The sequence below is a fragment of the Melospiza melodia genome, chromosome 6, assembly GCF_035770615.1.
Source record: "Melospiza melodia melodia isolate bMelMel2 chromosome 6, bMelMel2.pri, whole genome shotgun sequence".
Classification (NCBI taxonomy): domain Eukaryota; kingdom Metazoa; phylum Chordata; class Aves; order Passeriformes; family Passerellidae; genus Melospiza; species Melospiza melodia.
This window is the reverse complement of record NC_086199.1, coordinates 15,407,733-15,435,473: the sequence shown is the minus strand read 5'-3', so window position 1 is coordinate 15,435,473 and position 27,741 is coordinate 15,407,733. Positions and strand designations below refer to the sequence as shown.

At 40.8% G+C, this 27,741-nt stretch overlaps 2 protein-coding genes and 1 long non-coding RNA gene across 3 annotated transcripts in view; 1 reads left to right on the top strand and 2 right to left on the bottom strand.

Annotated features, from left to right (window-relative positions):
- Positions 1-21,618, top strand: part of LOC134420176 (uncharacterized) — a 39,848-nt gene extending 18,230 nt beyond the window's left edge. The window contains exons 2-3 of the long non-coding RNA XR_010028276.1: positions 3,941-4,083; positions 21,275-21,618. This is a non-coding gene — a long non-coding RNA (uncharacterized LOC134420176). The remainder of the gene's footprint in view (positions 1-3,940; positions 4,084-21,274) is intronic.
- LOC134420175 (alpha-1-antitrypsin-like) lies at positions 12,374-18,415 on the bottom strand. Its single transcript, XM_063160050.1, has 5 exons — positions 18,291-18,415; positions 16,006-16,647; positions 15,084-15,354; positions 14,400-14,547; positions 12,374-12,702 (listed from the first exon to the last, which is right to left on the bottom strand). The coding sequence occupies exons 2-5, from the start codon at positions 16,631-16,633 to the stop codon at positions 12,493-12,495; spliced, it is 1,257 nt and encodes a 418-aa protein (XP_063016120.1). The 5' UTR covers positions 16,634-16,647; positions 18,291-18,415; the 3' UTR covers positions 12,374-12,492.
- A 680-nt stretch (positions 21,619-22,298) lies between the features above and the next one.
- Positions 22,299-26,776, bottom strand: LOC134420173 (alpha-1-antitrypsin-like). The gene is made up of 4 exons (XM_063160043.1): positions 26,087-26,776; positions 24,352-24,622; positions 23,554-23,701; positions 22,299-22,570 (listed from the first exon to the last, which is right to left on the bottom strand). Exons 1-4 carry the CDS (start codon positions 26,742-26,744, stop codon positions 22,379-22,381), a joined length of 1,269 nt encoding a protein of 422 aa, XP_063016113.1. The 5' UTR covers positions 26,745-26,776; the 3' UTR covers positions 22,299-22,378.
- Positions 26,777-27,741: the final 965 nt, after the last annotated feature.

The following is a 27,741-nucleotide window of genomic DNA, read 5'->3' as shown; positions in this document are numbered from 1 at the left end:
TTTCTTTTTTCACAAAAGCCAAGAGAATTTCTAGCTGGGGGAAGGTCAGCTGCATGGTGAAGAGGGAAGAGACTCTTGACAGGGTGAAATATTCCTGTCAAAACTCATCTTCATCCAGACATGTTGTGTCAGGTTGCCCAGAGCAACTTCTGAAGCTTTTGCTGAATCTGCTGAATAGTTTCTTCCCAAATACTTTTTAGATGAAAAACTAAAGCATTTAATTTGGATAGTTTCTGAACTGGAACAGTATTTTAGAAGCTTCTTTAAAATGTTGTCTGACTCTTACAATACTTCCCTCAGCTCAGTAATTTGCTGCTTTTCAGCTGGGGTCAGGCAAAACCTGCTGATCTCTTGGAGAAACTTTCAGCTCATTTACTCAGAAAATGAAAAGTGGTTTTCTGACAATGTTTTTCATCCAGAGGGCAAATCTGAAACTAGTTGTTAGAACTGCTCTGGCATGGCATTTCATTCTCTCAGGAGCAGATCTGGGGATGAGACCAGTGGGAATTAGGGAAGGGTGTGGAGGACTGTGTACAGGCACCAGCCTGCCTCCAAGGGGAAAGGCTCCCATCCCACGCACACTCACTTCAGCAGAGCTGAGTCCTGCTTCTGGGGACTGAAACTCCTGAATGCCATGGAAGTACAAGGAATAGCTGACACAATTGATGCATGTAATATTGTAGTAATCAATTGCTATGAAATATTTTTAGTAGCGTTCTTACAAAACCCATTTGCATTTTGGGGTTTTTCCATTATCTTCGGGTGTGTTTAAGGAGAACAATATTGATGGGTGTGAGAGAGCAGCTGGTCCCAGCTACGAGATGGAAATCAATCACCTCAATCAGACAGAGGAGGCCCCATGTCTTTTGGACAGGCAATATAAGCAGAGGCAGGTGATCTACTAACGTGAAATGTGCAGTTGTTTGCTCAATAAATTAAATTCACATTTGGAAAAAAACAGTGCAGGAAGAAGGCTGTGTTTCTGGTTAGGATCAAGAAGGGAAATTTCCAGTAAAACTGAAATGGGAGAAAGCCAACAAGAAACCAGAGATGGCCTGTAGATGATGGACTGCAGTGTTGAACCTGTAGGTATCTAAAGCACATAATTTATATCCTTTTTTGCCCTTAGACATGAAACATAACACTTTTTTATAGTTCCCTCTCATCCCTGGCAATAATCAGCTGGTAGTGCTCCTACAGTTGGTTGTGAGCAAAGAGAAAGGGAAGGACCAGTGGAACTGTAATTCATGCAGTGCTGCCTTGCCAGTGTAGTAAAAGCATGTTGGACCCCTTGAGCCTTCTTACCTGGCAACCTTCTCACCTGTCATCTACAAACCCCTCTTTCTCCTGTAGGTGTTGTTTGCTCACCTGGACTCTATTCCTCACCAGAATCACAAGATGTAAGGAATAATTGCAAGTGCAACATTCTAGCGTTATTTACAAGTATTGAGAATATCACGAAGTCAACCTTTTCACCTTGAACTCCATCAGGAATTTCCATGTGTTTGTTCTGACTTGTTGTGATGCCAGTGAGGGTTCCCTCTGTTCTTTTCTATTTTCTCTCTATTCTTTAATATTTGCAGATCAACTATCTAGATATTCCATGTTTTGACCAGTCAGCACACTACTCCACAGGTGTTGGGAATAGGAGCTTCTTTAGGCAAAAGTGACTGTAAAGGACTCTGGGTCAAATGCAGATAGCTATTCCTGCAGGAGAAGGGTTTTGTGGAGTTGCACAAAATGGGAAGCTACCTAGAGGTGTTCAGATAGCAACAGTAGAGGAAGCAGCTACCAGTAGTGTCCCCATGCAACAATCATGGGGTCTGTCAAGACTTTTGTCTTGGTAGTGCCCTCTATGCATCATGAGTTTATATACAGCCAGGAATGCCATATGCTCTCATTTCTTCTCAGCTTGTGATCTGAAATTCAGACGATATATGATGAATAAATTGAGAGTGGAAAGTGAATATTTGTGTACATCATTCTTCCAGAAAAAATGCAATTATTGCTAAGCAGCTTTTCTTTTTCATCCTGAAGAGGATGGGGCTTTAGGATGGACACTTCTGAGCTGGGTATAAGAAAGGAGCTGGGAGATGTGGTCAGAAGGAAGATTGATTTAGCTGGTGGCTCTGAACCCAATGAGGAAGTATTAAGAAGAGCAGTGGGAGCATCTGTGTGTGTGACTTCAGGCAGATAGGCAGTGGGTGACAGCTGCACTGTGGCAGGAGTCTTTAGCTGCAGCAGAAACCTTAGGAAGATTTCCCAGGGGAAGAAACTCTCTTCTCCCTTACCTGATGTCAGATGGTCTTCCTGGGAAGGGTTAAATGGGCCCAGAGATGGCAAAGCATCTTTATCCCTTAAACATTTCCATCTTCCCTCCACCCCTCCTTTTCCTCCCCACTTCTCAGTCACCTTCACAGAAAAGGCCCTGATCATAATTTTCCACATTGGCAGAAATTCTTTCATGCCCCTCAGACCTCTGCACTCTGGCCCCAAACCAGCCAGAGGTAGGATGCCCATTCATAGGAAGCTGCAGATTTGCTTTTGAGTTTCCTGATTCTCCCTTCAGGTTTCTGATATGAGACTTGCTGGATCTTTTTCATACCACAGGAATGCCTCTGTTCTGACCAGCTGAAGTCTGTGGAAGCCATTTGGGTACCAAAGAAGTAGATACCCTAGTTATCTACTAATGATGGGAATTAGACCTTCCCAAAAATACTACACCTTTCTACAATTTGTGCTCATTTGCTTTATTGCTTTCTTTAAAAGTTTAGCTTAAAAATCATCTTCATGGTAGTGAAAATGTCATCTGCCTTCTTAGCTGGATAAAGAAGAGCTTCTTTGTGCAGAGTAGATTGTCATTGCCCTAATGAGCTTCAGCTGGGCATGAATTAATTAAATGAGTGAGTTAATCTATGACACAGATCACTAATGTGAGTTTAATGTCCTTAGCTACTAAAACCTAATGGTATCCATGGCACTTTCAGAAGGACCCCATCACATTCATCTGACCTTTATTGCTTTTTGTGCTGTCTTTATATTGTTTGAACAGGCTTACACAGTGAACACACTGTTATACATTAACAGCAAATAAAGTTTATACAGTAGCTGTAGAGCAAGCAGTGACATTGCTCTTCTGGGCACAGCTGCCTGCCAGCACAAGAGAGCAAAAATAACACTGAGTGTTCCCAAAGGCTCTGCTTTTTCTTGCTGTCTCCTAAGGTTCATGCCAGAAATGAAGGGTGAAGGGTTTTTCACAGAGCTTCTCCAGCAAAAGGCTGGTAGGATGTAGCAAATTCTCTCCTTCTCCTGCTTTTCTGATTCAAAGTCCTTCAGAGGAAAGCCAACAGCAGCACAGCTCCAAATTCAGACATATCAAATAAAGTTGTTTTCTTCATAAATCCTGACAAGCTATAGTGCTAGTTGCATGCTACAGATGCAATATTTCTTCTTGAGACATCTTTTCTAAATTGCATTTCATGCTTGAAAAATCAACCTCTCCTTTGAAGCTGTGTCACTTTTATTCTCTTCCCCATGTCTGATTACTAGAAAGAGAATATTTCAGTCAGTTACATTTCCAAATATAGAGAAATATTAGGATTAATTAAAATAATAATTACAAAATTGAAACCGTACTTTATGTGGTATTTTGAATTAACTTAATGACAGACACTAACTTGATCACAAATAAAAAATCATGCCTATTTTATTTCCTATTTGAGTGTTGAACAACTTCCTAGTTTGTGGTTTTAAGATTAATTAAGCCTTTAGGCCAAAGGTGTCATGATGAGAGGCTCTGCAGTTAAGGCGAAATAGGAAGCCTCTAAGTGGTATATTGATAAATGAAGATGTTCAGTAGGGTGACTATTGCTAGAGTTACTTAGTCTGACTATGTCCACTCAAAAACATCCCTAAGAATTTTGCTTCCTGTATCCCATAGGGCTCAGTGTGATGAAGACTATAAGGAAACAGCCCAGAGTTCCCAAAGAGCAAAACTATGTGCAGGGTCTGGTAAAAACTCTTGGAGACCAGCTGGGGAAGACCAGCCCAGAAGAAAAGGAAGGATAACTGCTGGCCATGATGGTAAGAACACATTGCAATATAATGAGCTTTGTATCAGATACTCTTTTAGGAGAACACAGAGTGGTTAATTAGAGTGACCCAGTATGTGACTAGAAACCTGGGTGTCCATGTGCAGGAATAATTGTGAGTTCAGCTGTCTGAACAGTGTGATCTGGCACCCACAGCTGTGTGTTCCCAGTCCTGACCCCCACGGGAGGATGCTCACTGCTTTGGGGACCTCTGTGTGCCTGTGCCAGCCCCCCTGGAACCCAGGCTGCCACTGCCTCTGGAGGAGCAGCCAGGCTCTTGTGAAAATGACTAAATCAACAGAATGTGAGGGGCATATGTTTTTTTTTTTTTTTTTGCCAGGGCTTCAGAAATACATTTTTACCCCTTCAGACCCAAGGAGTTTTTTCACCCTTTGAAGATTTCACTGGCTTTTCTTTGTGATTACTGCACTGGTGATTGCTTCTTTTTGTTTCCAAACTAACTTCTCTATTTTCTCCTATTTGATATGAAGAAATCAACTCCCACTTTTTATTCACCTATTATGATAATTTCAGTTTATACTGCCAGACAATTACTTTATTTTTCACCCCTTATTCACTAATTCACAAACTTATTTTAAGATAATATCTCTAATTATTCTTTCAAAATCTCTCTTGAACTCAAATCCCCCACACGCTACTATTTCACAATTAAACTACTCCTTAGAGTGTTGAAGGAGTTAAGTAGGGAGATTCATAGTTTTCCATAGTGGAGTAGGAATTATCAGGCTCTGTTCTCGTAAGAAGAAAGGGAAATTGTCTTACTTCAGTTGGGGTATAAGGGCTCCTTAAACATGACCATTCTGGGGAAAATCCTGAAAGGATGATTCACCCTGCACCTTCCCACCAATTCTGCAACATGCTGAAGTTACCACCTTTGAGGGAATAATAAACCTTGATTTCACAGCACAAGGGGAGAAATACCCCAGAAGAAAAAGCTTCCATTCTGTATAGGCCATTCAGCAGTTGTATGCCATTTACTTGAAATAAAACTAGGGAAGAAGAACTTCTCCCTTTCAGGGTAGACCTTTAGAGGGAAAAGGGCTTTTTTAAAGAAGGGTGAGTGATGTGTTGCCTTTGTAGTATTGTATGAAAAACAAGAGACCAGACTACATTTGAATTGCTAAGGCATTTGTCCTCTTCTGGCCTCTAGTGTATGTAAACATAGCAACCAATAAAAATTTGTATTCCAATGAATTTTTTCTGGGTTTTATAGCATGTAATTCCAAAGGGCCTTCTATTCCTCCTACATTTCATTTCTGTAAGATAAACAAAAGATTTACTATGTGTATGGGATTTCACCACCCAGGCAGGCAGCCACTCAGTGCTTATGAGGCTAACTATAATATTTACATAGTTTGGTCTTCATTTGGGCTCTAACTGATATTTTGCCATGATCCTGGGTAATTTTATAATGAAATTCTTTGTTCATGAGACCTTTGAGAAACAGCGGAAAATGAAGCTAAACGAAGAAAGAGAGGAATCACTAGGAAATATTCAATGAGCCTCTGTTTAACCAGGTTTGTTTTAGGGTTTTCTTGACCACAGAAATCTTATTTCTGCAATGGCTTATTTATCCTGTAACCAGATGGTTGGGTTCACCAAGCAGTACTCATAATTACTGGTGCTCTGAAAGTTTTACTAGCTAATAATATTTCTGGTGAAAGGCATGGAAAGTGATTTTCTATAAGTCTGCAGTTTTAGGAAAGCAAGTTTTCTAAATTGCTTTTCTGGTTGTTTCTGTAATTTTGCTGAGGCCCTTGCATGAGTTTCAGATCAGTTCCAGATCAAGCTGTCTCATTTTTGGAAACCTGTAGAAACTAATAAAGCCTCTCTTTTTTTTGGTACAAGAGAGAATTCTTCCTCTGAATCCTTACAACATGTGGTTCAGTGGCTGAGTCAGACAGTTGGCTCATGTTTAGCTTTTATCTAATTTACTTTCCTTCTGTAATACCACAGGGAGTGTAAGAGATAGGGATGTAGATGGGAAAGTGACAGCTCTCAGAATTTTATTTAAGGTAAGTGGTTGGGTTTTTTTAGTTTGGAATTGTTGATATCATCTAACTAATTTAAAAGTTATGAGAGGACATTTACACAACCCACTTCCCACCTACAACCCTTACAGGCTACCAGAAATTCTCACACCAAACAGTCTGCAAGATGGGAAATTAAATTGTTCAAAATTGATGTCAGAGAGAAGGAATCCTGATACTGCTTTCTCACTTTCACATCTATATGCACATGTGGGCCTCAGCAAGGAAATCTGCATCTCAATCTTGAACCAAAGCCATCTGCTCTTTCAGGGACTTGGTTCTTCCATATGAACTGCTCTATTAGGGTCAGCTTGACCCCTTTCTGGACTTCCAGAACACTTCCACAGCACTTCAGATATTGATTTTTCAGGTCTGAAGGTGAATGTGCAGGGTTGCAGAGGGTCCCTCACAGAACAGAAGAGATAGTGCTCAGTTTTGTGCATTTCATTCTTGAATAAGAGTTGAACAACGGGTGGTGTAAATGCACTGTACATGAGTGAGTGCCACAGACCCTGCAGAGATTTGGAAGAACAGCGGTATTCCTAAATTAGACAGAAGTTGTGATTTTCTGTTTCCTTTCTCAGTGCCATACTTAAATGCTAAAGTCAATTCTACCTGCAGTACACACAATCAATACAGCTGGCTACAGCTCCCATTGACATCCACACAGCATGTGGGCATGCAAAATTTTGATGTAAATGTGATGTACTTGCCTAATGACTCACAGGTTTACAAATGATGACTAACAATTTTCATGGAAAATATTACCAGAGCTAGCAAGACTTAACAGTCATAGAAGACTAAAAACCTGATGTGCCCCTTTAGTACTGCCTGTACTGGCACATCTTCAAAGAAATATAGCTGGCAAGAACATCCACGTGATTGTGCATGTAATTGATATTGGCTAAGCTAGCAGTTCTCCCAAAGGCTCATGAGAAATTCTTTCTTGAATCCTCAGTCATCAAGGAGCTCCAGATCCTGAGATCCCCAGATGCATTTCCTTCCTTGCAAGGCAGTTGCAAAAGTGATACTTCAGTAAACTGAAAGGCATTTTTAATTTTTTAATGTATGATTTTATGTTAGCCAAGGGCAAATTGTGGTGGTTTTCCTTCAGACTTTTTCTGATTTGGTGGCTATTTATGGTTCTTATATCAATACGTGCATTTCAGACAAATCAAGACAGTTCACAATAACTTTATAACTTTGAAGTGCAATATGTTACCTTTCAAATATGACAGCTTGCTGCCTACAACATTCCCTATTGCTTCTCAAAAGCCTTAATTTTGCTGAATGTCAGGTCAAACTGTTCAGAAATACAAAATAAAAGCACTGCACAGATAATCTCCATCTCCACTTAGGGATGATTGTGAGGGGTTTTAGGTCAGAAGTCCTGTGATTTCAGCTACAGTACTGCTGTCTCTAAACACTTCAGAAATGCATTTTTTCTCAAGGAGGGCATTGACACCAAAAAACATCAGAGACAGGTGACTAATGAAGGCACAGAGAGACCTGTCTGTGCAAAATGGAGGTCAAACATTGCAAAGTCAATACAGTCTAGTTTTACCCCTCATTGTGCATCCTGTATGCCCAATATTCCTGGATGCCCAGTATTCCAGTATGGTTGGGGTAGATGCTACTTTTTTAGTTAACAAGGGAAGTCGTCAAGCATCAAAATGCATATCATTGAGATTTTAACCAGTTACCTTTAGGTGCTATGCTGTTGGAGGTTGAGGTGAGGCTATTTATCCCTGTTAACACCAGGCCACAACATGTGGACAGCCCACTCAGTGTGCTGGCACCACAATTTCTCTCCTGTGGGTCAGTGTATCTGAAGTATGGCATTGGTATGTTGAAATGTGGCCAAGGGTTCCTTGTACTCTTCAGAGAGATTTTACTCTCCCACTTCTCTTCTTTCCATGTTGCTCTTGAAAATGTGAAGTTTCTCAGTCTGCTGGAGTTGCCTTGGCTCAGAGTGATAGGTTTTCCTCTTGGTAGCATTTCAGTTTCAGCTAGAGCTGATTCAGGATATCTACAGCTGGGCCAATGTGCTGCCTTTGGTTTTAAGGCAGAATTTCTTGAACATCTGTAAAGCTTTCCCTTTTTCTGATAATTCATCATGTTCTAGCTATATTCCCCCTAGCTCCACTATAGAGCTAAAATAACAGCAAATCAGCTCAACATTGCTGTTCTCTTCCAACTCTTTAAGCTCCTTTCCAAAATCCATCTAAGTTTCCAACAAAGTCTTTGAACTTAAGTGCTTATTTGAGAAATCACTAGTCTACCTTTTAAAACTTTTTTAAAATTGTTTTTATTTGCAGTTGCAGGGAAGTTACAAAAGCATAGCTTGGAACTATCCTCTCAGCTGAAATAATTTTTCCACCCTCAAAAAAAAGCATTTAACCCATTAGATACCAAGTGATCTTGCACTATTTTCCACAAGAAAATCTCACAGTTCTAATAAAAGGATAATTAAGGCTTTTTAGAAATGCTTTTATTTCTTTTATCTAGTATTTACTAGTAAATAATAAAACTAGAGTTGTTCTTGGGTTTCATTTTGCAGAATTGGGCAGAGGGGAAGGGAAGAAATGAGGCAATATGAACAGTTTCCTGTTTACTTTCTTTCTTGCCTTCACTTTATCATGTCTTAAGTAGAGCACAGTTAACTGCTCCCTAAAACCTCACCACTCCCAAAGGAGGGGAGCAATGACTGAGCAAGTTGTAGTAGTAGCTGTGGATGAAGAGGCTTGTAGCTTGGCAGCCCTGTACAAAGCTCAAATCCTTGGCTTGTCTCCAGCAGCAGACGTTTGCCCCTTCAAGCAATGCTGAAATGATTTCATTTTCCCCAGAGAGAAAATGCATTAGACAGGTACGGCTGACTCAGATTTTCCATGGAGCATTGCTACTTTTCTTTCTTTAAAATCTGGAGATGGGGGGGATATCAGGGGATGATTGTAGAGAAAATATTTTGCATTAAGCAAGCCTAGGTCTGTGTGAATAGGTTGGCTAGAGGTTGGGTTGTTTTTTTTCCCACAGGACTGTGGAAAGGTCTGTGCTTGCTCACATGAAAGGCTTTATTATCTCTCACTGCAACAATGCTCACTGGTTTTGTCTCTACCACATGACCTGCCAGGGCTCTCCCAAACCCAACCACATTGCAGAAGCATTTAGCAGCTCTGACCCAGCCTAGCCAGAAGCTCGGGGCCTCCAGCAGTGTCAGGGAGAGCCCCAGGCCCCTTCAGTGGACTCTTTGATTTGATTCCAGCTCCTCCTAAGGAGGAGGGCAGAGCTGAGGCTGGAGAAGTGCCCTCCAGCTGTTGATGCTGAGGGGACACTGTGAAGGAGCTCCTGGCAGTTCAATAGCACCATCAAACTGTTCTACCCATCCATTAAATGTCATTGCCTGTTGTGAACCCCAGCTGAGGACTGGGTTCTGTGTATCTGGTGGTTGTGCAGAGGTGCTGCCAGAGAGGGCTGCAGGGCAGCCTCTGTGAGGAGAGGTCAGGGCTGTCCTGTGCTGGACATGACCAGTTCCAGCCCATTCCAGGGGGCTCCAACAGACCCACCACACAACACAGCTGAGCCCTGCAGCCAAGACAGTGGTACCTCTGGGGAAGGCATTTGAGAAAAAGGAAAACACATTAAAATAACAAGTGAGAGAAGCAGCCCCACGGACATCCAGATCAATGCAGGAGAAGGGGCAGGAGGTGCTCCAGACTCTGGAGCAGAGATTGCCCTGCAGCCCCTGGAGAAGGCCCTGGTGAGGCAGCTGTGCCCCTAGGGCAGCCCATGGAGGACTGTGGTGGAGCAGAAGCCCACGCTGCCTGAGGACTCCATGCCAGAGCAAGTGGATGTGGCCAAGAAGAAGTTGCAGCTTGTGGAGAGCTTGCCCTGGAGCAGGGTCCTGGCAGGACCTGCAAGCTCATGGAGAGAAGACCACACTGTGAGACATAAAGTTTAAGGAATGTAGAGATTTTAGAGGAGCTAAGATTTTAGTTAGTGATAAGTTTTATTTGAGTTAATTAAAATAAATGGGTAGGCCTTGATGTATTTACGAGTTAGTAGTTAACGAATAATTGATTGCTTGTCAGCACAATGTTTGGTTAGCTGGTTTATAATGAAGAATATAGAGACTGGTAAATAGCTTTTAGAAACATAAGACAATTGCAGGCCTTCTCTGTTCTGAAACCATTTGAAGACCAGGAATGGGAGTTCTACCAAGGGTTCATTTGTCATATTTGCATTGATAAGGTACAAAGGTCAGAATGAGGAGGACTTCATTTACTTCCTCATTTTGGGACCCCTCCCCATGAAAGGGGCCACTGACCCATTTCAGGGAACACACTATGCACGCTTATGAGCTTTTGAACTAATTACCATATGAAGCAGGGAAAGGGATGTACCAAAGTTATGAATATGTGTTTGTATTTTGGATATTCAATTCTTGTACAGATAAAAGGGCTCTGTTATCGCCTGTAAATTGTGGTGTGTATTTGGGAGCTATCCTGCATACTGCCTGGTGTCACAATAAACATACCCTAACTTTAAACTGTTGTAGAATTTTTGTCCATCACAGCTGGATATCAGTACTAGATCAATATCCATATTTTCTTAATAAATCATCCTGTGCTGGACATGACCAGTCCAGCCCATTCCAGGGGGCTCCAACAGACCCACCACACAACACAGCTGAGCCCTGCAGCCAAGACGGTGGCACCTCTGGGGAATGCATTTGAGAAAAAGGAAAACACTTGAGAGAACAAATGAGAGAAGCAGCCCCACAGACATTCAGATCAGTGCAGGAGAAGGGGCAGGAGGTGCTCCAGACTCTGGAGCAGAGATTGCCCTGCAGCCCCTGGAGAAGGCCCTGGTGAGGCAGCTGTGCCCCTAGGGCAGCCCATGGAGGACTGTGGTGGAGCAGAAGCCCACGCTGCCTGAGGACTCCATGCCAGAGCAAGTGGATGTGGCCAAGAAGAAGTTGCAGCTTGTGGAGAGCTTGCCCTGGAGCAGGGTCCTGGCAGGACCTGCAAGCCCGTGGAGAGGAGACCACAGTGGAGTGGTCTGTTCCTGATGGATTGGATCCTGCAGGAAAGACCCATGCCAGAGCAGTTGCTGAAGCACTGTCCACTGTCATCATGCTGGAGCAGAGGAAGATCAGGAATAGGAAGGAGTGGCAGAGATGAAGCATTATAAATTGACCTCAACTCCTCTGGCCCTGTGTCTGCTCTCCTGCACCACTCAGAGAGAGGAGTAGAGGAGTTAGGAGTGAAATTCAGCTTGGGAGAAGGAAGGGGTTGGGGGGGAATGTGTTTTCAACTCTGTCTTTACTACTATCCTACTCTATTTTTATTTGCCAGTTAATGAAATTAATCTGCTACAGCACGACTTGCCCTTCACATGGTGCTGTTGGTAATGTTGGCTTCTGCCCACTCAGTACTCAGGAAGGTGCCCAAGTCACCTTTCTGCAGCCTGAACATCAGCTTAATGGAGAGAATCCTCTTGGAGGCACTCGGCAGCCTGAGCTTGCTGAAGCAAGTAAAGCTCAGTATGATCTACTGCCATGTGGACAGCAGAGGCATGACCTCCAGATGCAGTCCCCAGTTTCTGGAACCAGAGGATGGCTTTTGCCGCATCTGGTTCTCCTAGGGATCCCATGCTTTACTGTGCATGCACAAGACCATTAAAGATGATAATTTGTGCAATGATGTGCAGCTTTCACTGACACAAAGGTGAATCCTTGCCTTGCCAGAAATGTTGGGCCCCTTATTCTGGAGCAAGCAGTGAGGAGTGCAGAAGGGAGCAAGGTGTGAACCTGGTAGAAGGCAGCTGTCAAGCTAGAAGGAAAAGGATTATTCTTCACCAAGGAGCATCCACGATCTAGGAGAGGAAAGGCATAAAAGCTCTATGTCTCTGTTACCATTGCCATGGAAGGAATTCAAAGAGGAAGGAGACTTCTCCTGGGATTCATGGTGGAATGAGAGGGAGAGAGAGCAGGGTTCCCCAGCTGAAAGGGATAGAGGTTTGTGAGGTGAGGACAGGAAAAGGAAGGCACAGGAAGTTTCTCAGCCAACAGCAGGAAGTTGTATCTGCATGCAAAGAACCCTGACACCACGATAATTACACAGAAAATGTGAATCTGTTCAAGATCCCATGGCTGCCTACTTGGGCTGAGTAATTTTGTAGAAGTAATGTTTGCACCCAAATGTCTGTTCTAAAGTAAACAAGAACTTGATAGAAGATTTATTAATTTATTTGTTTGCTAATTATGTGTCAGATCAGTTCTTCTTTACAAAGAAATTCCTGGGATATGCACAAGCTCTCTTCTCTGCACTGGAGAGTTTAAGTGCTCTGGCCTAGTCTTCCTTAGCTGTTGGGTTGACAATTTTCCCTAGGAAGAGCAGGCCATCAGTGGTTTTGTCAATAATCATCATCAGGAAGGGGCTGTTGAAGGTGATGTGAGGAGGAGGAGTAAGTGGTGCACTCAGAAATTGGAATCCTAACATAGTCACTGCAGCAGCCTCTGTGCCATTCTCTCTGACATCCACTGTGGCCTTGTGAATTGCCTGCAAGGAAACAGAGATTATAATCCAGGCACAGAAGAGAGAGAAGCAGCTGGGGAAAATTTTGCTTGCTTTAACACTGGGAGAAGTTAATTCTTAAAAGAAAACACAGAATGAATGTAGAATTTTATGTGAAAAAAATACTAGTGTCCAGCCTTTCCACGACAAGCAATGTTTGAGGAAAAGTTTTCTTCAACAGAGTCAAACATGCCTGCATGCAGAGACTGAGCAACATAGAGGATATTTATTATTCTGTTGTTTCTCGGAGTAAGATTTTGTCCTTAATACTGAACACAAAAGAAGAAATTTTTCATTTTGCATCAATTTCTGTGTAAGCAAAATAGTTCTCTCTGCAAAAACAATAGTGACAAGCTTTATAGAGTGTCTTTCTGCAATACAGCCCACAGATAAGATTTTTTAGGACTTTCTGTGGTAGGTGTAGCAAATTCATGTTTAGAAATTCACATGAGCTATTTCACTGATTTTGGATAGCCCTCTGTTTTCTTCCTTCATTGTCTGCAATGCATCTATAATTTTCACTCATGAGTCTCTGTTTACCCTTCACCAATTTACTTGGCTTTCCAGGCATCAATCCCATATCTACAATGCAGGTATTTCCACATGACTTAGTGAGGAATGTAAGGAATCACAAATAATATATGATGGAAGGACCTCTAGAGGCTGTTGAATGCCACCAACCCTCCTGCACTGTGTCATTCTGACACCAGATGAGGTTACTCAGGATTTAATCCAATCAGGATTTGAGTATTTCAAAGGACAGAAATTTCATAAGTAATCCAGACTAGGTTTTGATCACCGTCATGGTGAATTTTTTTACATAAACCCCAATCCAAATATTCCATTTTCAATCTTTTTGGTGTTGTCCTTTGTTGTATCACAGTTCATCTGCAGAAAGAGTCTGTGTCCATCTTGTCTCTCCCTTTCTAATAAATAACTGTAGGCACTGCTAAGAACCCCCTGCTCACCCTCCCTTCTCCTGGCTGGCAGCTCTGGCTCTCCCAGCCTCCCCTCGTCCATCAGTGCTCCAGCCACACGGCCATCCTGCTCACCCTCCTCTGGACTCACTCTGCCCCAGGGTGTCCATGTGTCCCGTGGATTTGGGAGCCCCAAACTGGATGTGTTGAACTCCAGAGGTAGTCTCACAAGTGAAGGATGGAGGGAAGGCTCACCTCTCTCATGACACAAGGCATATACTCCTTGAGACATTAGAGAAATCATTCTGTTTGTCTGTGTTCTCATTTCTTGCTTGGGAAATAGGGCTATCCCTGTCCCACAAGTCTCTTGTCCATATAAATTCTGAAGTGCTCAGACAATGTAATAATGAAAGGTTTATACATAGTATAAGAATGATTATTCCCAGCCTCATGTCATAATTATGATTCTTGCCATGCATTACTTCTTTAGCACCAGCTTTTTGTGAAATTATTCCTGCTATGCTTTCCAGTTGTTTGCCTCTTCAGAGACCTTCAGCTAAGTCTGTAGGATCACTGTGCACTAAACAATTTAATATTAAACTGTAGGAACAGCAGCCATTTGAGGCCTAACCTTTTCCTTCCTTTATTACCATCATTAAACAAAGTCTACACTCCAGGGGCAGGATCAGCCTATTTGCAGGATTAAACCTGCATTCAAATAAAGCAGAAAAATCTCTTGATTACCATCCCTGCTTGCATACTTACTTTGGAAACCTTCAGAAGATGATCTTTTGCCACTCCAGAGAGATCAGCCTGATCACTGAACACCTCTGTCACACCCATTTTCTTAAACAGGCTCTTAACATCATAGGAGCCGGAGATAGAGAATTTTGGAAGATCCAAGTAGATTTCTCTTTTCAAAAAATAAATAAAAATATGAGTTTGTTCATGCAAGATCCCTTGAAGCAGTATCTATTGCAGGTATATCCCAAATACCCATAGAGCTAAGGCTTGGCTTTCTAAGACAGTGATAAATCTCATGTTGGAGAAGCAGAAACTGAGGTACCTGTCCCACCAGCCCCGGGCTGATCCGTGGTGTGGGGGTAGTGATGGTTTATGAAAGTGACTGACTGGAAAGTATCATCCAGACTGGAGAAAAAGAAATAGTATTTTCTTTTTAATTGGATTCCTGCAACTGAAGGCAGGTTCCTGAGTGCAATCTACCCATGTGCAGGATGCTCACAGCTGGGAGCTGTGACTGGGGGAGCTGAGAGGATTCCCCTTTGGTGTGAAATCCCATGATAGCTTGTCTGAGTTAAAAAAGCTGAGTAGTGCTTGTTCCTCAGAGCTGTACTTAGCAACTCATCATGGTATCCTAAGCTTTACCTTTCCTGGATGAGTAGCTTTAGCCTATTCAATATTTCAACAAAGCCACAATTAAAATATTACCTTTCTTCAAGTGCTCTCAACCAATTAGACACCGTTTCTTTTAACAGAGCATCTTCCACCTGTTTCATTGTGTCTTTATCGGGCAGAACAAACAATGCAGTAACATTTCCTTTGTATGGCATTTCTACTACCCAGCAAGACAACTTCTCATCCCTGTGGACTTTAAAGTCATCGTTTTGATGCATCATTTTGACCTTAACAGAATTCTTGGCATCCAAGAAGAAGTCATCATCTTTTGTGATTAAACTGTTGAAAGGTCTTTCCCAGGAGCCTTTGAAAAAAAGAATGAGTATAGAATTAAAAAAAACAGAGCGACTAATAAAGGCATGTCACATTAATTGATGCTTAAAACAATATACATGAACTGTAGAGACAACAGCAAGCCTATCTCAATTTAAATATGCTTGTTGCCTAGCAATGGAAAGAAACTTCACCTCTTTTCAACTGGTTTAATAAAAATCCCACAAGAAAAGTATTAAGTTCAAGCTTGGAGTGGAAAAGAGATGCATCTTTGCCTGATGAGATAATGGTAAATCTTTCACAGACCCCAACTATACAAGATTGAGGCTTATTCCTTTCATGCAAGTGTCATCTGTGTTTTACCATGTCCTGCACAGCAAATACCTGTGCCTTTCAACAAATGATCATAAGTTCTGAATATCTTCAGCTAAGAACCTGCTTTTAAATTTGTATGCCATTGATCAGTACTTCTGCGGGTTCTGTTATTTTTTCTTTTTTTAAAATTTTCTCATATAGAAAATGATTCTTCATACCTGTCTTTCAAATATTTTCCTGTGTAATTTAAAAGCAGACAGACATGTTTTAAATTAGATTATAAGATATGTTAAAAATGTGAAAAAGTTTTGTTTCATAGAACTTCCAGAGCTTATTTGTATAGCCGCGACCCATGCCTGTGACTCACCTCTAAAGAAAATGTAGTTAATGAGAATCATCACGGTTTCTGAATCAAGGTCCTTGAGTAAATCAACAATTTTGCCATGCGTTTTTGTTTCCACATACGTATTGATTTCCTTTATAGCCTGTGGAAGATTCTGGAAGTTACTAGAAACAGGTTCAGCATAGTAAAAATTGGTGACACGGTCCAAAAAGTTTTGAAGCAATTCAACTTTGTTATCTATGAACAGGGCATTGCCCATGTTCAGCTGGTCTTCTCGGTGAGGGTCGTTCAGCAGCTGGAGGATGCGCTGAAATCCCTCGTGAATCTCCTGCTCCTCCATCTGTGTCAGGTTGAAGCCAAGGCCTTTCTGCAGCTCTCTGAGCGTGTTTGATCTGGCCCCCAGGGTGAGCATTGCAAAGGCAGTGGAGATACTCAGAGGAGAGAAGAAAATGTTCCTGTTGCCCGACTCATCTCGGATCTGCTTGTAAAGCTTAAATGCAAAGTCAGCATTGCTGGGGGCTAGCTTGACATGAGGCAAGTTTTCATGATCAGCCTGGGACTGCTCTTCTGGGCCTGGTACTTGTTGTACCTGCTGTTGACCCTGGACTTGAAGTCCAAGAAGCAGCAAACACAAATACAGTGCAGACTTCATTGTCCTGAACAGTTCTGTTAAGAAAGAAGAGAGCAACTTTTAGATCTAAAGAAGTTTTTCTTTACTAGATGAAAAAGATTTTTAATTCTACATACTGATTTTTAGATGTCAGTCATTAGAACTACTATTCTTTTTGTATATGCCAGTATACTTGGCCTACAGTTTATTTCTAGTCAGTTCTCTTAGATTGTGACCAAGGAGAAAGGAAATAAGACAATAATGTGGTATTAGCAGGGAAGAATCAGCTTCCCTGAGGTGTTGTGTGTGAAATAGTTCTTGTTTCTGACCAGCATGGCCTCAGTGGATTCCTAAGTGCCTTGGGGCACAAGGCTGAGTTAATGAATTTGCACTCATCTCTCTGGTGAGTTCTTTGGCAGAGGGACCACCTTTTGCTTATATGTTTCTGTGGTACCCATGGTCTTGTAATGACTTTGGTTTTCAAGCATTGCAGAGATAGCTATAGCAGTTTGTAAAATCCACCTAAATGTACATCCATTAAACTGTTTATATAATTCTGCCTCTCATATAACCTCTCTGACCCAAGACCTATATTATTTCAAGATTTTACCTTTAGTGTTTCAGCAAATTGAGGCTAAATCGAGAAAGGTTTTTGACACTCTATTTTGTACATAAGCCATCCATAAAGTTGCAAAGCTCAAGACTAAAGAGCTCAGGAAAAGCTACAGTGGAATCTGCCTTGTATTACATTGTATATGTAATTTGACAACCTTTCCTTTTCCTTCAACTGACATAAGCAAATTCTACATAACCCCACAGTCTCTCTCCTGTCTTTTTGGGGGAAGAATCCTGTGACATATTGGAGAAGAATACTCTCCATATAGTGGCTCATCTAAATTATCCCACATGACAGAAACTCAAACCCATGAAGCAAGCAGTGGCCCTCAGGGAGAGAGAGATGGTCTGAATACTGCTCATAGGAGCTGTATACTTATCCTGGAGAATGAGATTCTGCCGAGAATCTGCCTCAGGCTGTGTGGCTATGCCAGGTTCAGGTCTTGCACCAGAGTTATTATGGGGAGTTGTTATTTCCAGGTTCTCCCTTTTCTGGATGTCCGTTATGGAAAAGTGGAGATATAAGCTGTTGAAGTGCTGAGTGTGGGAGCTATGCTCAGCATGTCTAAAATGCTGGGTATAAACACTGACTCAGAAAAAAAAAGGCATTCTAGCTCTTGATAATTCATTTTGTTCTGGTAACAATTCATTTCATAATTTCCCAGATCTCCCTTTGAGAGAGACTGATTTCTGTTGCAGGCCACTTGACTGCAAGTAGCCCGGTCTTTAAGCACATTAGACAGAAATGAAGCTGCTCACATTAGCCCTGCATCAGCCCGGAATAGATTGGGACATTGAGATTTCAACTAAATTTATTCCTCTGGGAGCAGAGACAAGGTTTTGTTCTTCATGTAGGTACTGATTGTTGGGTATTCATTTTGGACTTCAAATCCCTGTCATTCTGTCACTATAGCTAGGAGCTGGATCATGGAATGAATTTTGCTTCAAACAGCCAGAAAATGCTTCCAGAAGCTAAAGTAATTTCCAATTACCGTACAAAACAAATCAATCTCAGCAGTAAATAGCAGGGATTACCCAGAGCATAAATTCAAAGACTTCTAAGAAAGCATAGTATGGTACTTACTGTGCTGGACTTTTCTTTCCCAGTGCTTCTTCCCTCATTCATTTGCTTTCTAGTATTTAAGTTAACGTCCACTGGTAAAGATTAAACAGGGCAAATAAGAGTTATTTGCAGAGCAAAGAGTAAGTAAAGGATTTTTTTTGTGGATATCAAATATTTAAAGTCTTTTTCCCATCACACAGCCAGAATGATGCCAGCACCTCTCACCTTTCTAAAGGGAGAGAAAGACCAGAGACTTTGCTACTCTTGGCTCAAGCTCAACTGTACATAAAAAAGCTTTACCAGTAAATGTGGTTAATCAGTTCCTGAAAACAGAACATGAGAAGATCTGGAAAACTCAGAAAAGGCCAAGAACATGGATTCCCTGTCCCACTGAATGTTCTGCACAGGATACCCTGATGCAACAATGCCATCTAATTAAGTACCCAAGGCAGCAGCAAGTTTGTTGAGGTACAGCTCTGCCCTGCCCTAAATGGCATTATTTGATGGCCTCAGAACATTGGTTAGCTTCTTGAGGGACCATTAATGAGTATTTTAGAAACTAGTAAAGTGAAAAGCAAAGCATAGCATAGCTAGAAAAATAACTGAAATAAGAAAACAAATGAAAGAATGAAATGGGCAAAGTTTTCCACAGCAAAATGTTAACTGAGGACAAGAGAGAAGACCTTAGCTCCTTGTGCACAGGAGAATCATGAATTACATACATATGATACTATCTTACACTAGGATCCCTCTGAGAGGAAGCTGAAACAGGCACAATTAAACTATTTAGAAGGTTATTTAAGGATGAGGTGCATGGCACTTATCCTAATTAGCAATGACTAATTATTTCCATTGAATGTACATGATTTTGCCCCAGGTAAACCTACAATTTATCTACACAAAGGAATCAACCATCATTGTTATTGCCATGTAACTGCTCTCACTTACAAGACAGAGGCAGGGTTGGTGAGCATATATTCCTACAGAGAAGTTTTTTTTCCATGATATGTGCAAGTACCCAGAAAGTTTATTGCAGTATTATGTAAAATGACCAAGTCTCAGGAGCAGCAAGTATGCTGTTGCTTAACTCTAGCAAAGACAAGATATTTCTCTCAAGCCTAGGCCTGCCTACATAGATAGCATTAATCTTTCAGCCCAGTCCTAATGCTTGGCTAGCCATCTGAAGGATGCCACTGTTTCTTGAGAAGGATTTCTGGGAACAGCAAAGCTGCGGCAGTGATTCCTCTCCTTTCTCCAGGAGATGCAGCAGCACTCAGCATGTCAGGGCGAGAGTGGAAAGTTGCTTCTGTCCCTGCTCACAACTGCCAACACCAGATCCTCTGAGCCTGGCCCAAGTGTCTTCCTAGGCAAGGTTAAGACCAGCAGTTACAGCAGACCCACAGATGGCCATTTTCAAAGAATCAGCTTCCAGCAGTTCCAGACAGATCAGTGTGGGTAATGCATCCATCAGCCACGCCCAGTCCTTTGGAAATCTGCCTTGGATGCTAGGTGCCAGAAATAGAGACTCAGATAATATATGTTGCTTCTGTTGAAGGCAATGGAAAATGAGGGTGAATTGCCACACATAGGTATCACCTGCATGTCAGTCAGGAAAAACACAGGGAGAGAAAAGCAGTTTGTTACTTGGCTGCACATTGCTGTTGTTGAAAATGGCTGTGTCCCCAGAACACGGGGATATGCAAGGCCAAACTAGAAATTTTGAGTAGTTGTGCAAAAGGAGAGCCATCCAGGGGAATTGCACAGAAGAGAGCTTGGAGTTCCTGGATGCTTTGAGCTAGGTGGTGGCTGGGACAGGGAGACTCTTTCTCTTGGAACCATGGGAGTTATAAAAAGGACTGACAAACATGCTTCTCCCATTGGCCTGATGATGGTCTATAGGGAAGGAATTAAGGAATAATTTCATTATTTCTCTCTCTGCTCTCTCTGACTCTGCTCAGTTATGCAATATGTCTTGGTTCCTCCTTTTCCAACTTTTCTCCTTCTAGGAGCAGTTTCATTCCATATCATTAACTTATTTCTGTTGCTGCTTGGTCATCAGATTATCATATTTAAGTTTCTGCATTGTCATCTGATTATTATATGCTGGCTTTGCATGTTATATTTGAGGGCTTTCCAGGGCAAAGGATTTCTGACTGTAAAAACAAATTTCAGTGAGATAAATATGTACATTGCATCGGAAGTCCTTATGCAGCCATTTCTTTTTTCCCTATAAAGATGTATCATTCAAGGTATGTCTACAAAAGTTCATCTAAATTGACTTCTTGACATATGTAACACCATTAAAATCTGGAGATTGGTGTCATTGCAAAACTGGTATAAGTAGAATAAAAATAACTCCTTTCAGTAAAAATTTTATCTTTTTCTGTAGAGGGCATCCGAAATTACTTTCCATGTCATGAAAGTACGTGGGTGCCTCACAGCCTGTGACTTGATGTAGTTGTGAAGGGCATTTATTGAACTGCCAAATCTTATTTCCCATCAGGGTCTCCAGTTCCTTCATTTTTGAGAAGCAGTTGTGAAGGCCTGTCAGCATCACCTGGGACTTGGTGTTATTAAAAAAAAAAAGCAAATTGCCAGCAGAGGGTGAGCTTGTGGGGCTGAGTGGTGAAGGGACACTTTCCCTCTCCTCTGTTGTTCACTGTGGCTCCATTTGTCCCAGTACACGGAGCAGCTCTGGGGAACAGACCTGGCCTTCAGCCTGCAGACACATTCTTATACTTTCAGAACAGTTTCAGACACATGCCACCATATGATTCTTCCAAACAAGTGCTAAGCATGTGTTTGGAGTCAGGCCAGGCCAAGGGCCATTTGCAGTAAGTAGATGGGATGACTTGCAGGGTCAGGATTAAGCAATGTGGATACGACCTGTGATGAACCAGCTGACCTCAAGGTTAGAGAACAGATCTTAGAGCTCTTTATTTACCAGCATAGATGTGAACTCTGGAGATAGGATTAATCTCACTGTTTGTTTTTTCCCCTTCCAGGTATTCATATCCTGTCCCTTCTGAACATACACATTCTATTTACAAGAAATACAAGACTAAATCTGTAATGCAATGCCGGTAGAAGCTTTTGGATATCTAGCCAACTAAAACATTTCCCAGCACTGCTTTCATATAGAATGTTTCTGTAGAGTTTGTTACATTAATGGGCAGCCCAAGGAAGCCAACACAATGTGGGTGGATGCCATCAGCTGTGAATGTCCTAAAGGAGAGTACGGAGTAAGACTTGACCTGCAAAGGAAGTGCCTAGGCCTGGTCTAAAGTGACTGACTGTCCCAGTGTGTAATTTGCAGCTATGCCTTCCTTCCACTGGAAACCCTACAATGTCAGAAGGTGTTAGCATTCAAAAACACATAATCACAGAGCGATTATATGCGGTGCTTTTTATTAAGAGCTCTGGGAATCGGGGTATATTCAACCCAAATCTGACTCCGACCATACATCTGAAATGATCATGTTTTATACTCTATCGTTACATAACTGTTATGTTAATTATTAAAGTTATATTGTTCTATTGTATACATAAATTTAGCCCCTCTCTGAATTTCCAACATAGTTTCTCACTATTCTTCTTATGGTTATATAATAATTACATTTAATTACTAAACAATCATCTCATCTAACAATTATATAATTTATCATACTGCTTAGGCAGGTGCAGTTGATCTGGGAAAGCACAAAGCCTAACATTTTAGATTCTATCTTTAACTTTTTCCAGGGTTCCACTATCAAAGGCAGCCTGTAGTTTGCAGAGATTTCATTTGGATTTATCCACTCAAATTTTATTTACTTTCACTCTTCCAACTAATACTCTCAGCTGGATATTGCCTTGCCTTTCAAAGATGGCACTCATCACTAAAAGGCTGATTTATCAAATATTTCACAATTCACTAATAGGTATATCTCACTGGTTATTTTCTATGGAAGGACGAAGCAAAAAGAATGTTTCTAAGAATGACTGCACTCTTTCCTGATTTCTGTGGAAAAAGAAATTTGTTAATAACTGTTGGGATATAATTTTAATCACACAATGGGCAATAATTTCATAAAATGCAATTCAAAACAATAATATCAGCCAGTGACCTGTCATTTTTCAGATGGGTTTACAATTTTTCCCATGAAGAGGATGCTCTGAGTATAGTGATCAACAATCAACAGCAAGAATGGACGATTGAACATGACAATGGGAGGATAAGAATAAGGAAGAGAATCTATGCTGCTGGCTGCTGCAGCCTCTGTGCCATTCTCACGGATCTTCAGCAGGGCCTTGTGAGTAGCCTACAATAAAATACAGCAAGAATTAATGTATGTGGAAGATGTGGTGTGAAATTATTCAAATTGACCCAAAGTTAATTTAACTGCTGCCTTTCACAAAAATTGCTGATAAGTCAGGAACCAGGAAGAAGGGCACTACAGCCTGTTGTGTGGTTTTTAGCAATGTTGTCTCAATAAGCAAATATATACACATTCAGTGTTCCTCACCACAAGTGCATCAACACAGACCTTAGCAACAGCACACCTTGTGGAATTAATTGAAAGTAAAATAACCAATCAAACTCCCAGGGAATGTCAGTTTCAAAGGGAAAGGGAAAAGGAATCCAGAACCGCTCTGTAAGTATTCCTAACAGCACTTGCGCACAGTTTAGCCAGGAATTCAACACTGCTACCAATTTTTTTGTTATTGTTGGGCATTTTAATTTTTTTTTCTTTTACTAGCCCCAAAATGCTAGAAAATTTTAAATGATGTTTTCTGAATGACTGTAAAAATGCTAGTTTTAATCTTTACATTGTTTTCAGGGAATGGGATGTTTTCCTCGAGTCTGGTCCATTTTATGTTTTTAGCACTCAACAGAGCCTTCAATAGTAACAGCAATTTCTAAATCCTTTAAAATTGTAGAATGCATGTTAGAGAAAGGCCACTTTTTCTGCCAGTGTGCTGATGCAAGACATGCACAACTCCTAGTTACCCACAGGCACCATTTCTACATGCAGAAAATATGCTGTGTTTAGTTTCCTGGTTAATTGCCAAACCCATTCCTCCATCTACCCTCCAACTTTGCTTGCCACAGTATACAAGAAAATATCCCTATCTCCAGATCTTGGAGAAGTCTGAGGGAGTTTAAAGGGACTTTATCAGCTAAATGTTCTATTTCAGAGTATCAGCCAGCCCTAGCAATAAGTACAATTTCACAGGTGAACTTAGGGTAAGGCAATTGGGTGTTAAGGAAACCATGGATGGTTGTTTCTGCTGATAAACTTACTTCTGAAACCTTCACATCTGGGTTTCCTGTGATTCCAGACAGATCAGCCCGATTTGAAAACACATCAGTTACACCCAGATTCATTAAGATCCTCTTTAAGTCATAAGTGCCTGAAATGGAAAGTTTTGGAATATGCAGTTCCATCCTCCTGTCAATCCAAAAGCAAAGTATGGTAGTTATTGCAATCAGAATATGCCTTGCAGTGAAGATTCATAACTTGATGGTGGTTCTTCTGTGCTACAATGATAGTCTTTTCAGCTAAGAAACATGGCAGAAAAAAGAAGATAAGAAGATGTTGGTCTGGAGGATAGAAAAGTATGGAAGGAGAAAGATATCAGTTCATATTTCTTTTATGATTCTGCAACACGGTCTCTTTGTGAGACACTAAAAAGTAGTGCAGCCAGCATTTTTGGGACAAAGTTTCTTTTTCTAACCTTGAAAGTTCTGCTTTTGGAATTCACACCCCATTCCCTCTGAGGGATCTGACTGCTATGTTGCAGTATTACCACTCAATATTTTGTCTGAGACAAGGGAAATGGTGATACTTAGCATCAGCTAAAAAAAATGTATGGGGAAAAAAGAATTAAATTTCCCACCTCAGAGATCTCTCATCACAAAGTAATGCTGATTCTACTTTTTTGCTGAAAATATCAAATAATTTGGTCTGATCCTTCGTACCTCTTCTGTTGTTTAAACCTCACATCAAAAATACAAGATAGAAACTGTAAAACCTGACCATAGCATTCAGACTCCAGGTTCTGACTACCTCAAATCATCAAATCAAAATTCTATATTTACCGTCGTTTAAGAGATCTTTCCCAGTTAGAAACAGTGTTTTTTGTCAGGGCATGTTCCAACTGTTTCAATTTTCCTTCATTGGGCAGGATAAATAATGCTGTAACATCTCCCTTGTAAGGAATCTGCACCACCTTGCAGGACAGCTTCCTGTCAGAGTATGCTTTATAAAATCCATCTCGAGCCATCATAGCCACTTTAACTGAGGTCGTATCATTCACAGAGAAAAAGTTCTTGTGAGTCCTCTTAATATTGAAGGGATTTTCCCAGTAAGCTTAAAAAAAAAAAGAGAAAGAATGGAGTTGAATACTTATTTCAATGAGGATATATTAATATTGTCCTGACTAATGTACAATAAATAAAACCATATCTGAATATTTACACTTGGAGATAAAAAATACTCAAAGTTTATTAAATATCTTATTCTTTATAACAACTAAATACCACAGGTTAAATTTTGTATGGGCTTGTACACAATCTTTCTAAGTCAGATAAATTAAATGAAGTAACTTCATCATGTAACCTTATGTTTTATTTGAAGCAAATGAAAACTGACCAGAATCCAGGGATTTACTGTTTTCAGAATATTGCTTGTAAAGCAAGTTTCACAGCAGATGTCTAACTTTTAAAAGTTAGCATGTTATGCTCTTCACATGGTTTTTTATGTGTTTTTCATCTTGTAGAACTAAGGAAAAGCTCACATGCTAGAGAAACAAACTTTTGGACCTGAACATGACTGCAGTATGGTAAATGGAATAGTGCCTCAAGGTCTCCAGTCTTCGAAATGCTTTGCTCTGTATGTTTATTCAACTGAATTTTCTATGATATTTTACTGTGTAATAAAAAAGGTCATTCACTAAACAAATAGACTGGGATTATAACTTGCATTCTATAAGTATGGTTTTTAGGCTTTTTTTTTTTTTTAGATGTTGAATTGAAATAGCCTAATTTAAAAAATAAATAATGGAATGTAAACTTCACAATATTCTGGTTACTTTATAAGTTTAAGCCTTCTCCCTTGCCCTCCAGGAAAGAAATTTACTCTGGTATGGTGCTCAGACTAGGAAACCTGAGATTAGGTCACCCAAATTTATAAAGTATATAAAATAAAATATTTTTGTATTTTGCTAAAACTTCATGATTTCCAAATAATTCTTTCTGGGTGGGAAATTCCATGTATGTTCTGCATGCTGCTACAAATGAACACCCAAGAAGAAGTTAATAATTTCCAAAGCAATACATTCAAATACTTCTTGGGTTGTGTGTAATATGATGACAAGGTGTGGAACATTTGGATTCCAACTCCAGAGGTACCTACCCATGTAATAGTCATGGACTGTAAGTAAATTAAAGTTTTAGGCAATTTTTGTTAAGCATCATCTTCAGATTTTAGTTTTCTCCTTCACACATACAATGTGAAAACATTTTGATTTTTAAAATACTAAGTAGATGAAGTCTGCCAGAATAATTTAGCCATACATGAATCTGTTGTGCTCTGGCAATTCCCTGAACCTGAATATTGCAAGTAAATGAACTTTTATGCTTAGAAGTCTAAATATGTTCTAGAAAAATTTAGATGCGGAAGAGGTATCAGAGTGGAAAACTTTCAATTTTTTTCATAATAGTCTCATTTGAACACATTCACTTAAAAATTATTCAGAAGTAACTTGGTGTACTTGTTTTACTTCAGGTGAAACAGCACAAAACAGATGCATTAAATAGCATCTGTGTAACTTACCTTTGAAATAAATGTAGTTAACAATTACCATCAGAGTGTTTGGATCAAGGTCCTCAAGTATTTGGTTTATATTCCCATGGGTTTTATTCTTTACATAATCATTGATCTCTTTTTTAGCTTGAGTGGAATTCTGGAAGCTGCTGGAGACAGCCTTTCCTCTGTAGTGTGTTTTGATGTCCCTCAGAAAGGTTTTCACTGGCTTCAGGTGTTTGTCCATGAACAGGGTGCTGCCCATGCTCAGCTGCACCTGGCTGCCGGGGCGGCTCAGCAGGCGGAGGAGCTGACCAAAGCCATGGTGGATCTCCTCCTTCTGCATGCTGGTGAGGTTAAAGGCCAGTCCCTCCAGCAGCTGAGCCTGGCTGCTGCCTCGGGAGCCCAGGGCCACAAGGGCAAGGGCAGCAGAGATGCTGACTGGGGAAAAGAAAATGTTCTTGTCAGGCTCTTGAGTGGTTGCTTGCCTGTAAAACCGGAAGGCAAAGTCTGTGTTGCTTGGGATTATCCTTTGGCAGGACTCAAGAGGATCTGCATCAAGAGAATACAGCTCCTGGGGGTCAGTTGCCTCAGGCTGGTCAGTGTGGTGATCAGTCTGGGTCAGACTGTGGGCACTGAGGTGAAGCATGGCCACCAGCAAGCACAGGAGGAGCATGGCCTTCGTCATTCTTCACAGATACTGCGTGGACAAAGAACAAAAGGTCTTGGATGCTGGAGGTTGGCTGTATCAACACCTCATCTTTTATTTCTGTCTGCTGCTGCTGCCTTCAAGTGGAAATCACTGTTATGTCCTGACCTCCTCTTTTGCTATGGAAGCGTTTTTTAAATCCTTGTGCCTTTGAGTTTACCTGTAATTCCTATTCATTGCTGCCTATCTCAGCTCTACTTTACTCTAGCTACAAAAGTTCCTTGTTAGTGGGAAAAAAACATGTGAGTATTGAAGAAAAATAAGAGTCCAAGGGAGAGAAGAAGTGAAAAAAAGGGAAAAGGTGCGCTTTATTTATTTTATGACAATGCAACACATTAGAAGCCTTCTGATTAATTATTTTGTGCTTATTTCCTAAGACCTCCAAGGACTATTATGCTATTAGGGTTTGAATGAGTTTTATGTTAAAAAAAAAAAAGCAGTGCTACAGTGCTATATCAAAGGAAAACAATATGAGATTGCAAAATTCAGAACTGCTATTTTCTCTCATTCCTGACTCATTTTACCATACAAAGTGGCTAATCATAAGAGCTGGTAAAATTTTTCTGCTTCAATACCTGATTAAATTAGAATATGTTTGTCTATTTTAAATGACCACTCATGTGTCACCTGTCTTTCAGACGGGTTCCTTCTTGTGTGTATCCCACATCTGGTCATAGGGAATGTGAGACCATAAGTGTGGACTTTGCCTCTCCTGTCTTTCCAAGCTTCACATCAGCAGGAAAGTATCCTTTTGTAAGTTAAATATGCCTAAGGCCAGAGTAGTGCTCAGCAGCAAGACTGGATCAGAGCATCTTGGACATTTGTAGTGACTGTGATCACTTTTTGTCTTTGTTTGTTTACTGCTTTCTCTTTTACCAGCTCAACCAAGAACATGCTGGGTTGATTTGTGGTGCTTAAGATGGTTAACCTGTCAGATAACAAGTAAAAGCTATTCCCACTAAAAATATGCTACCAG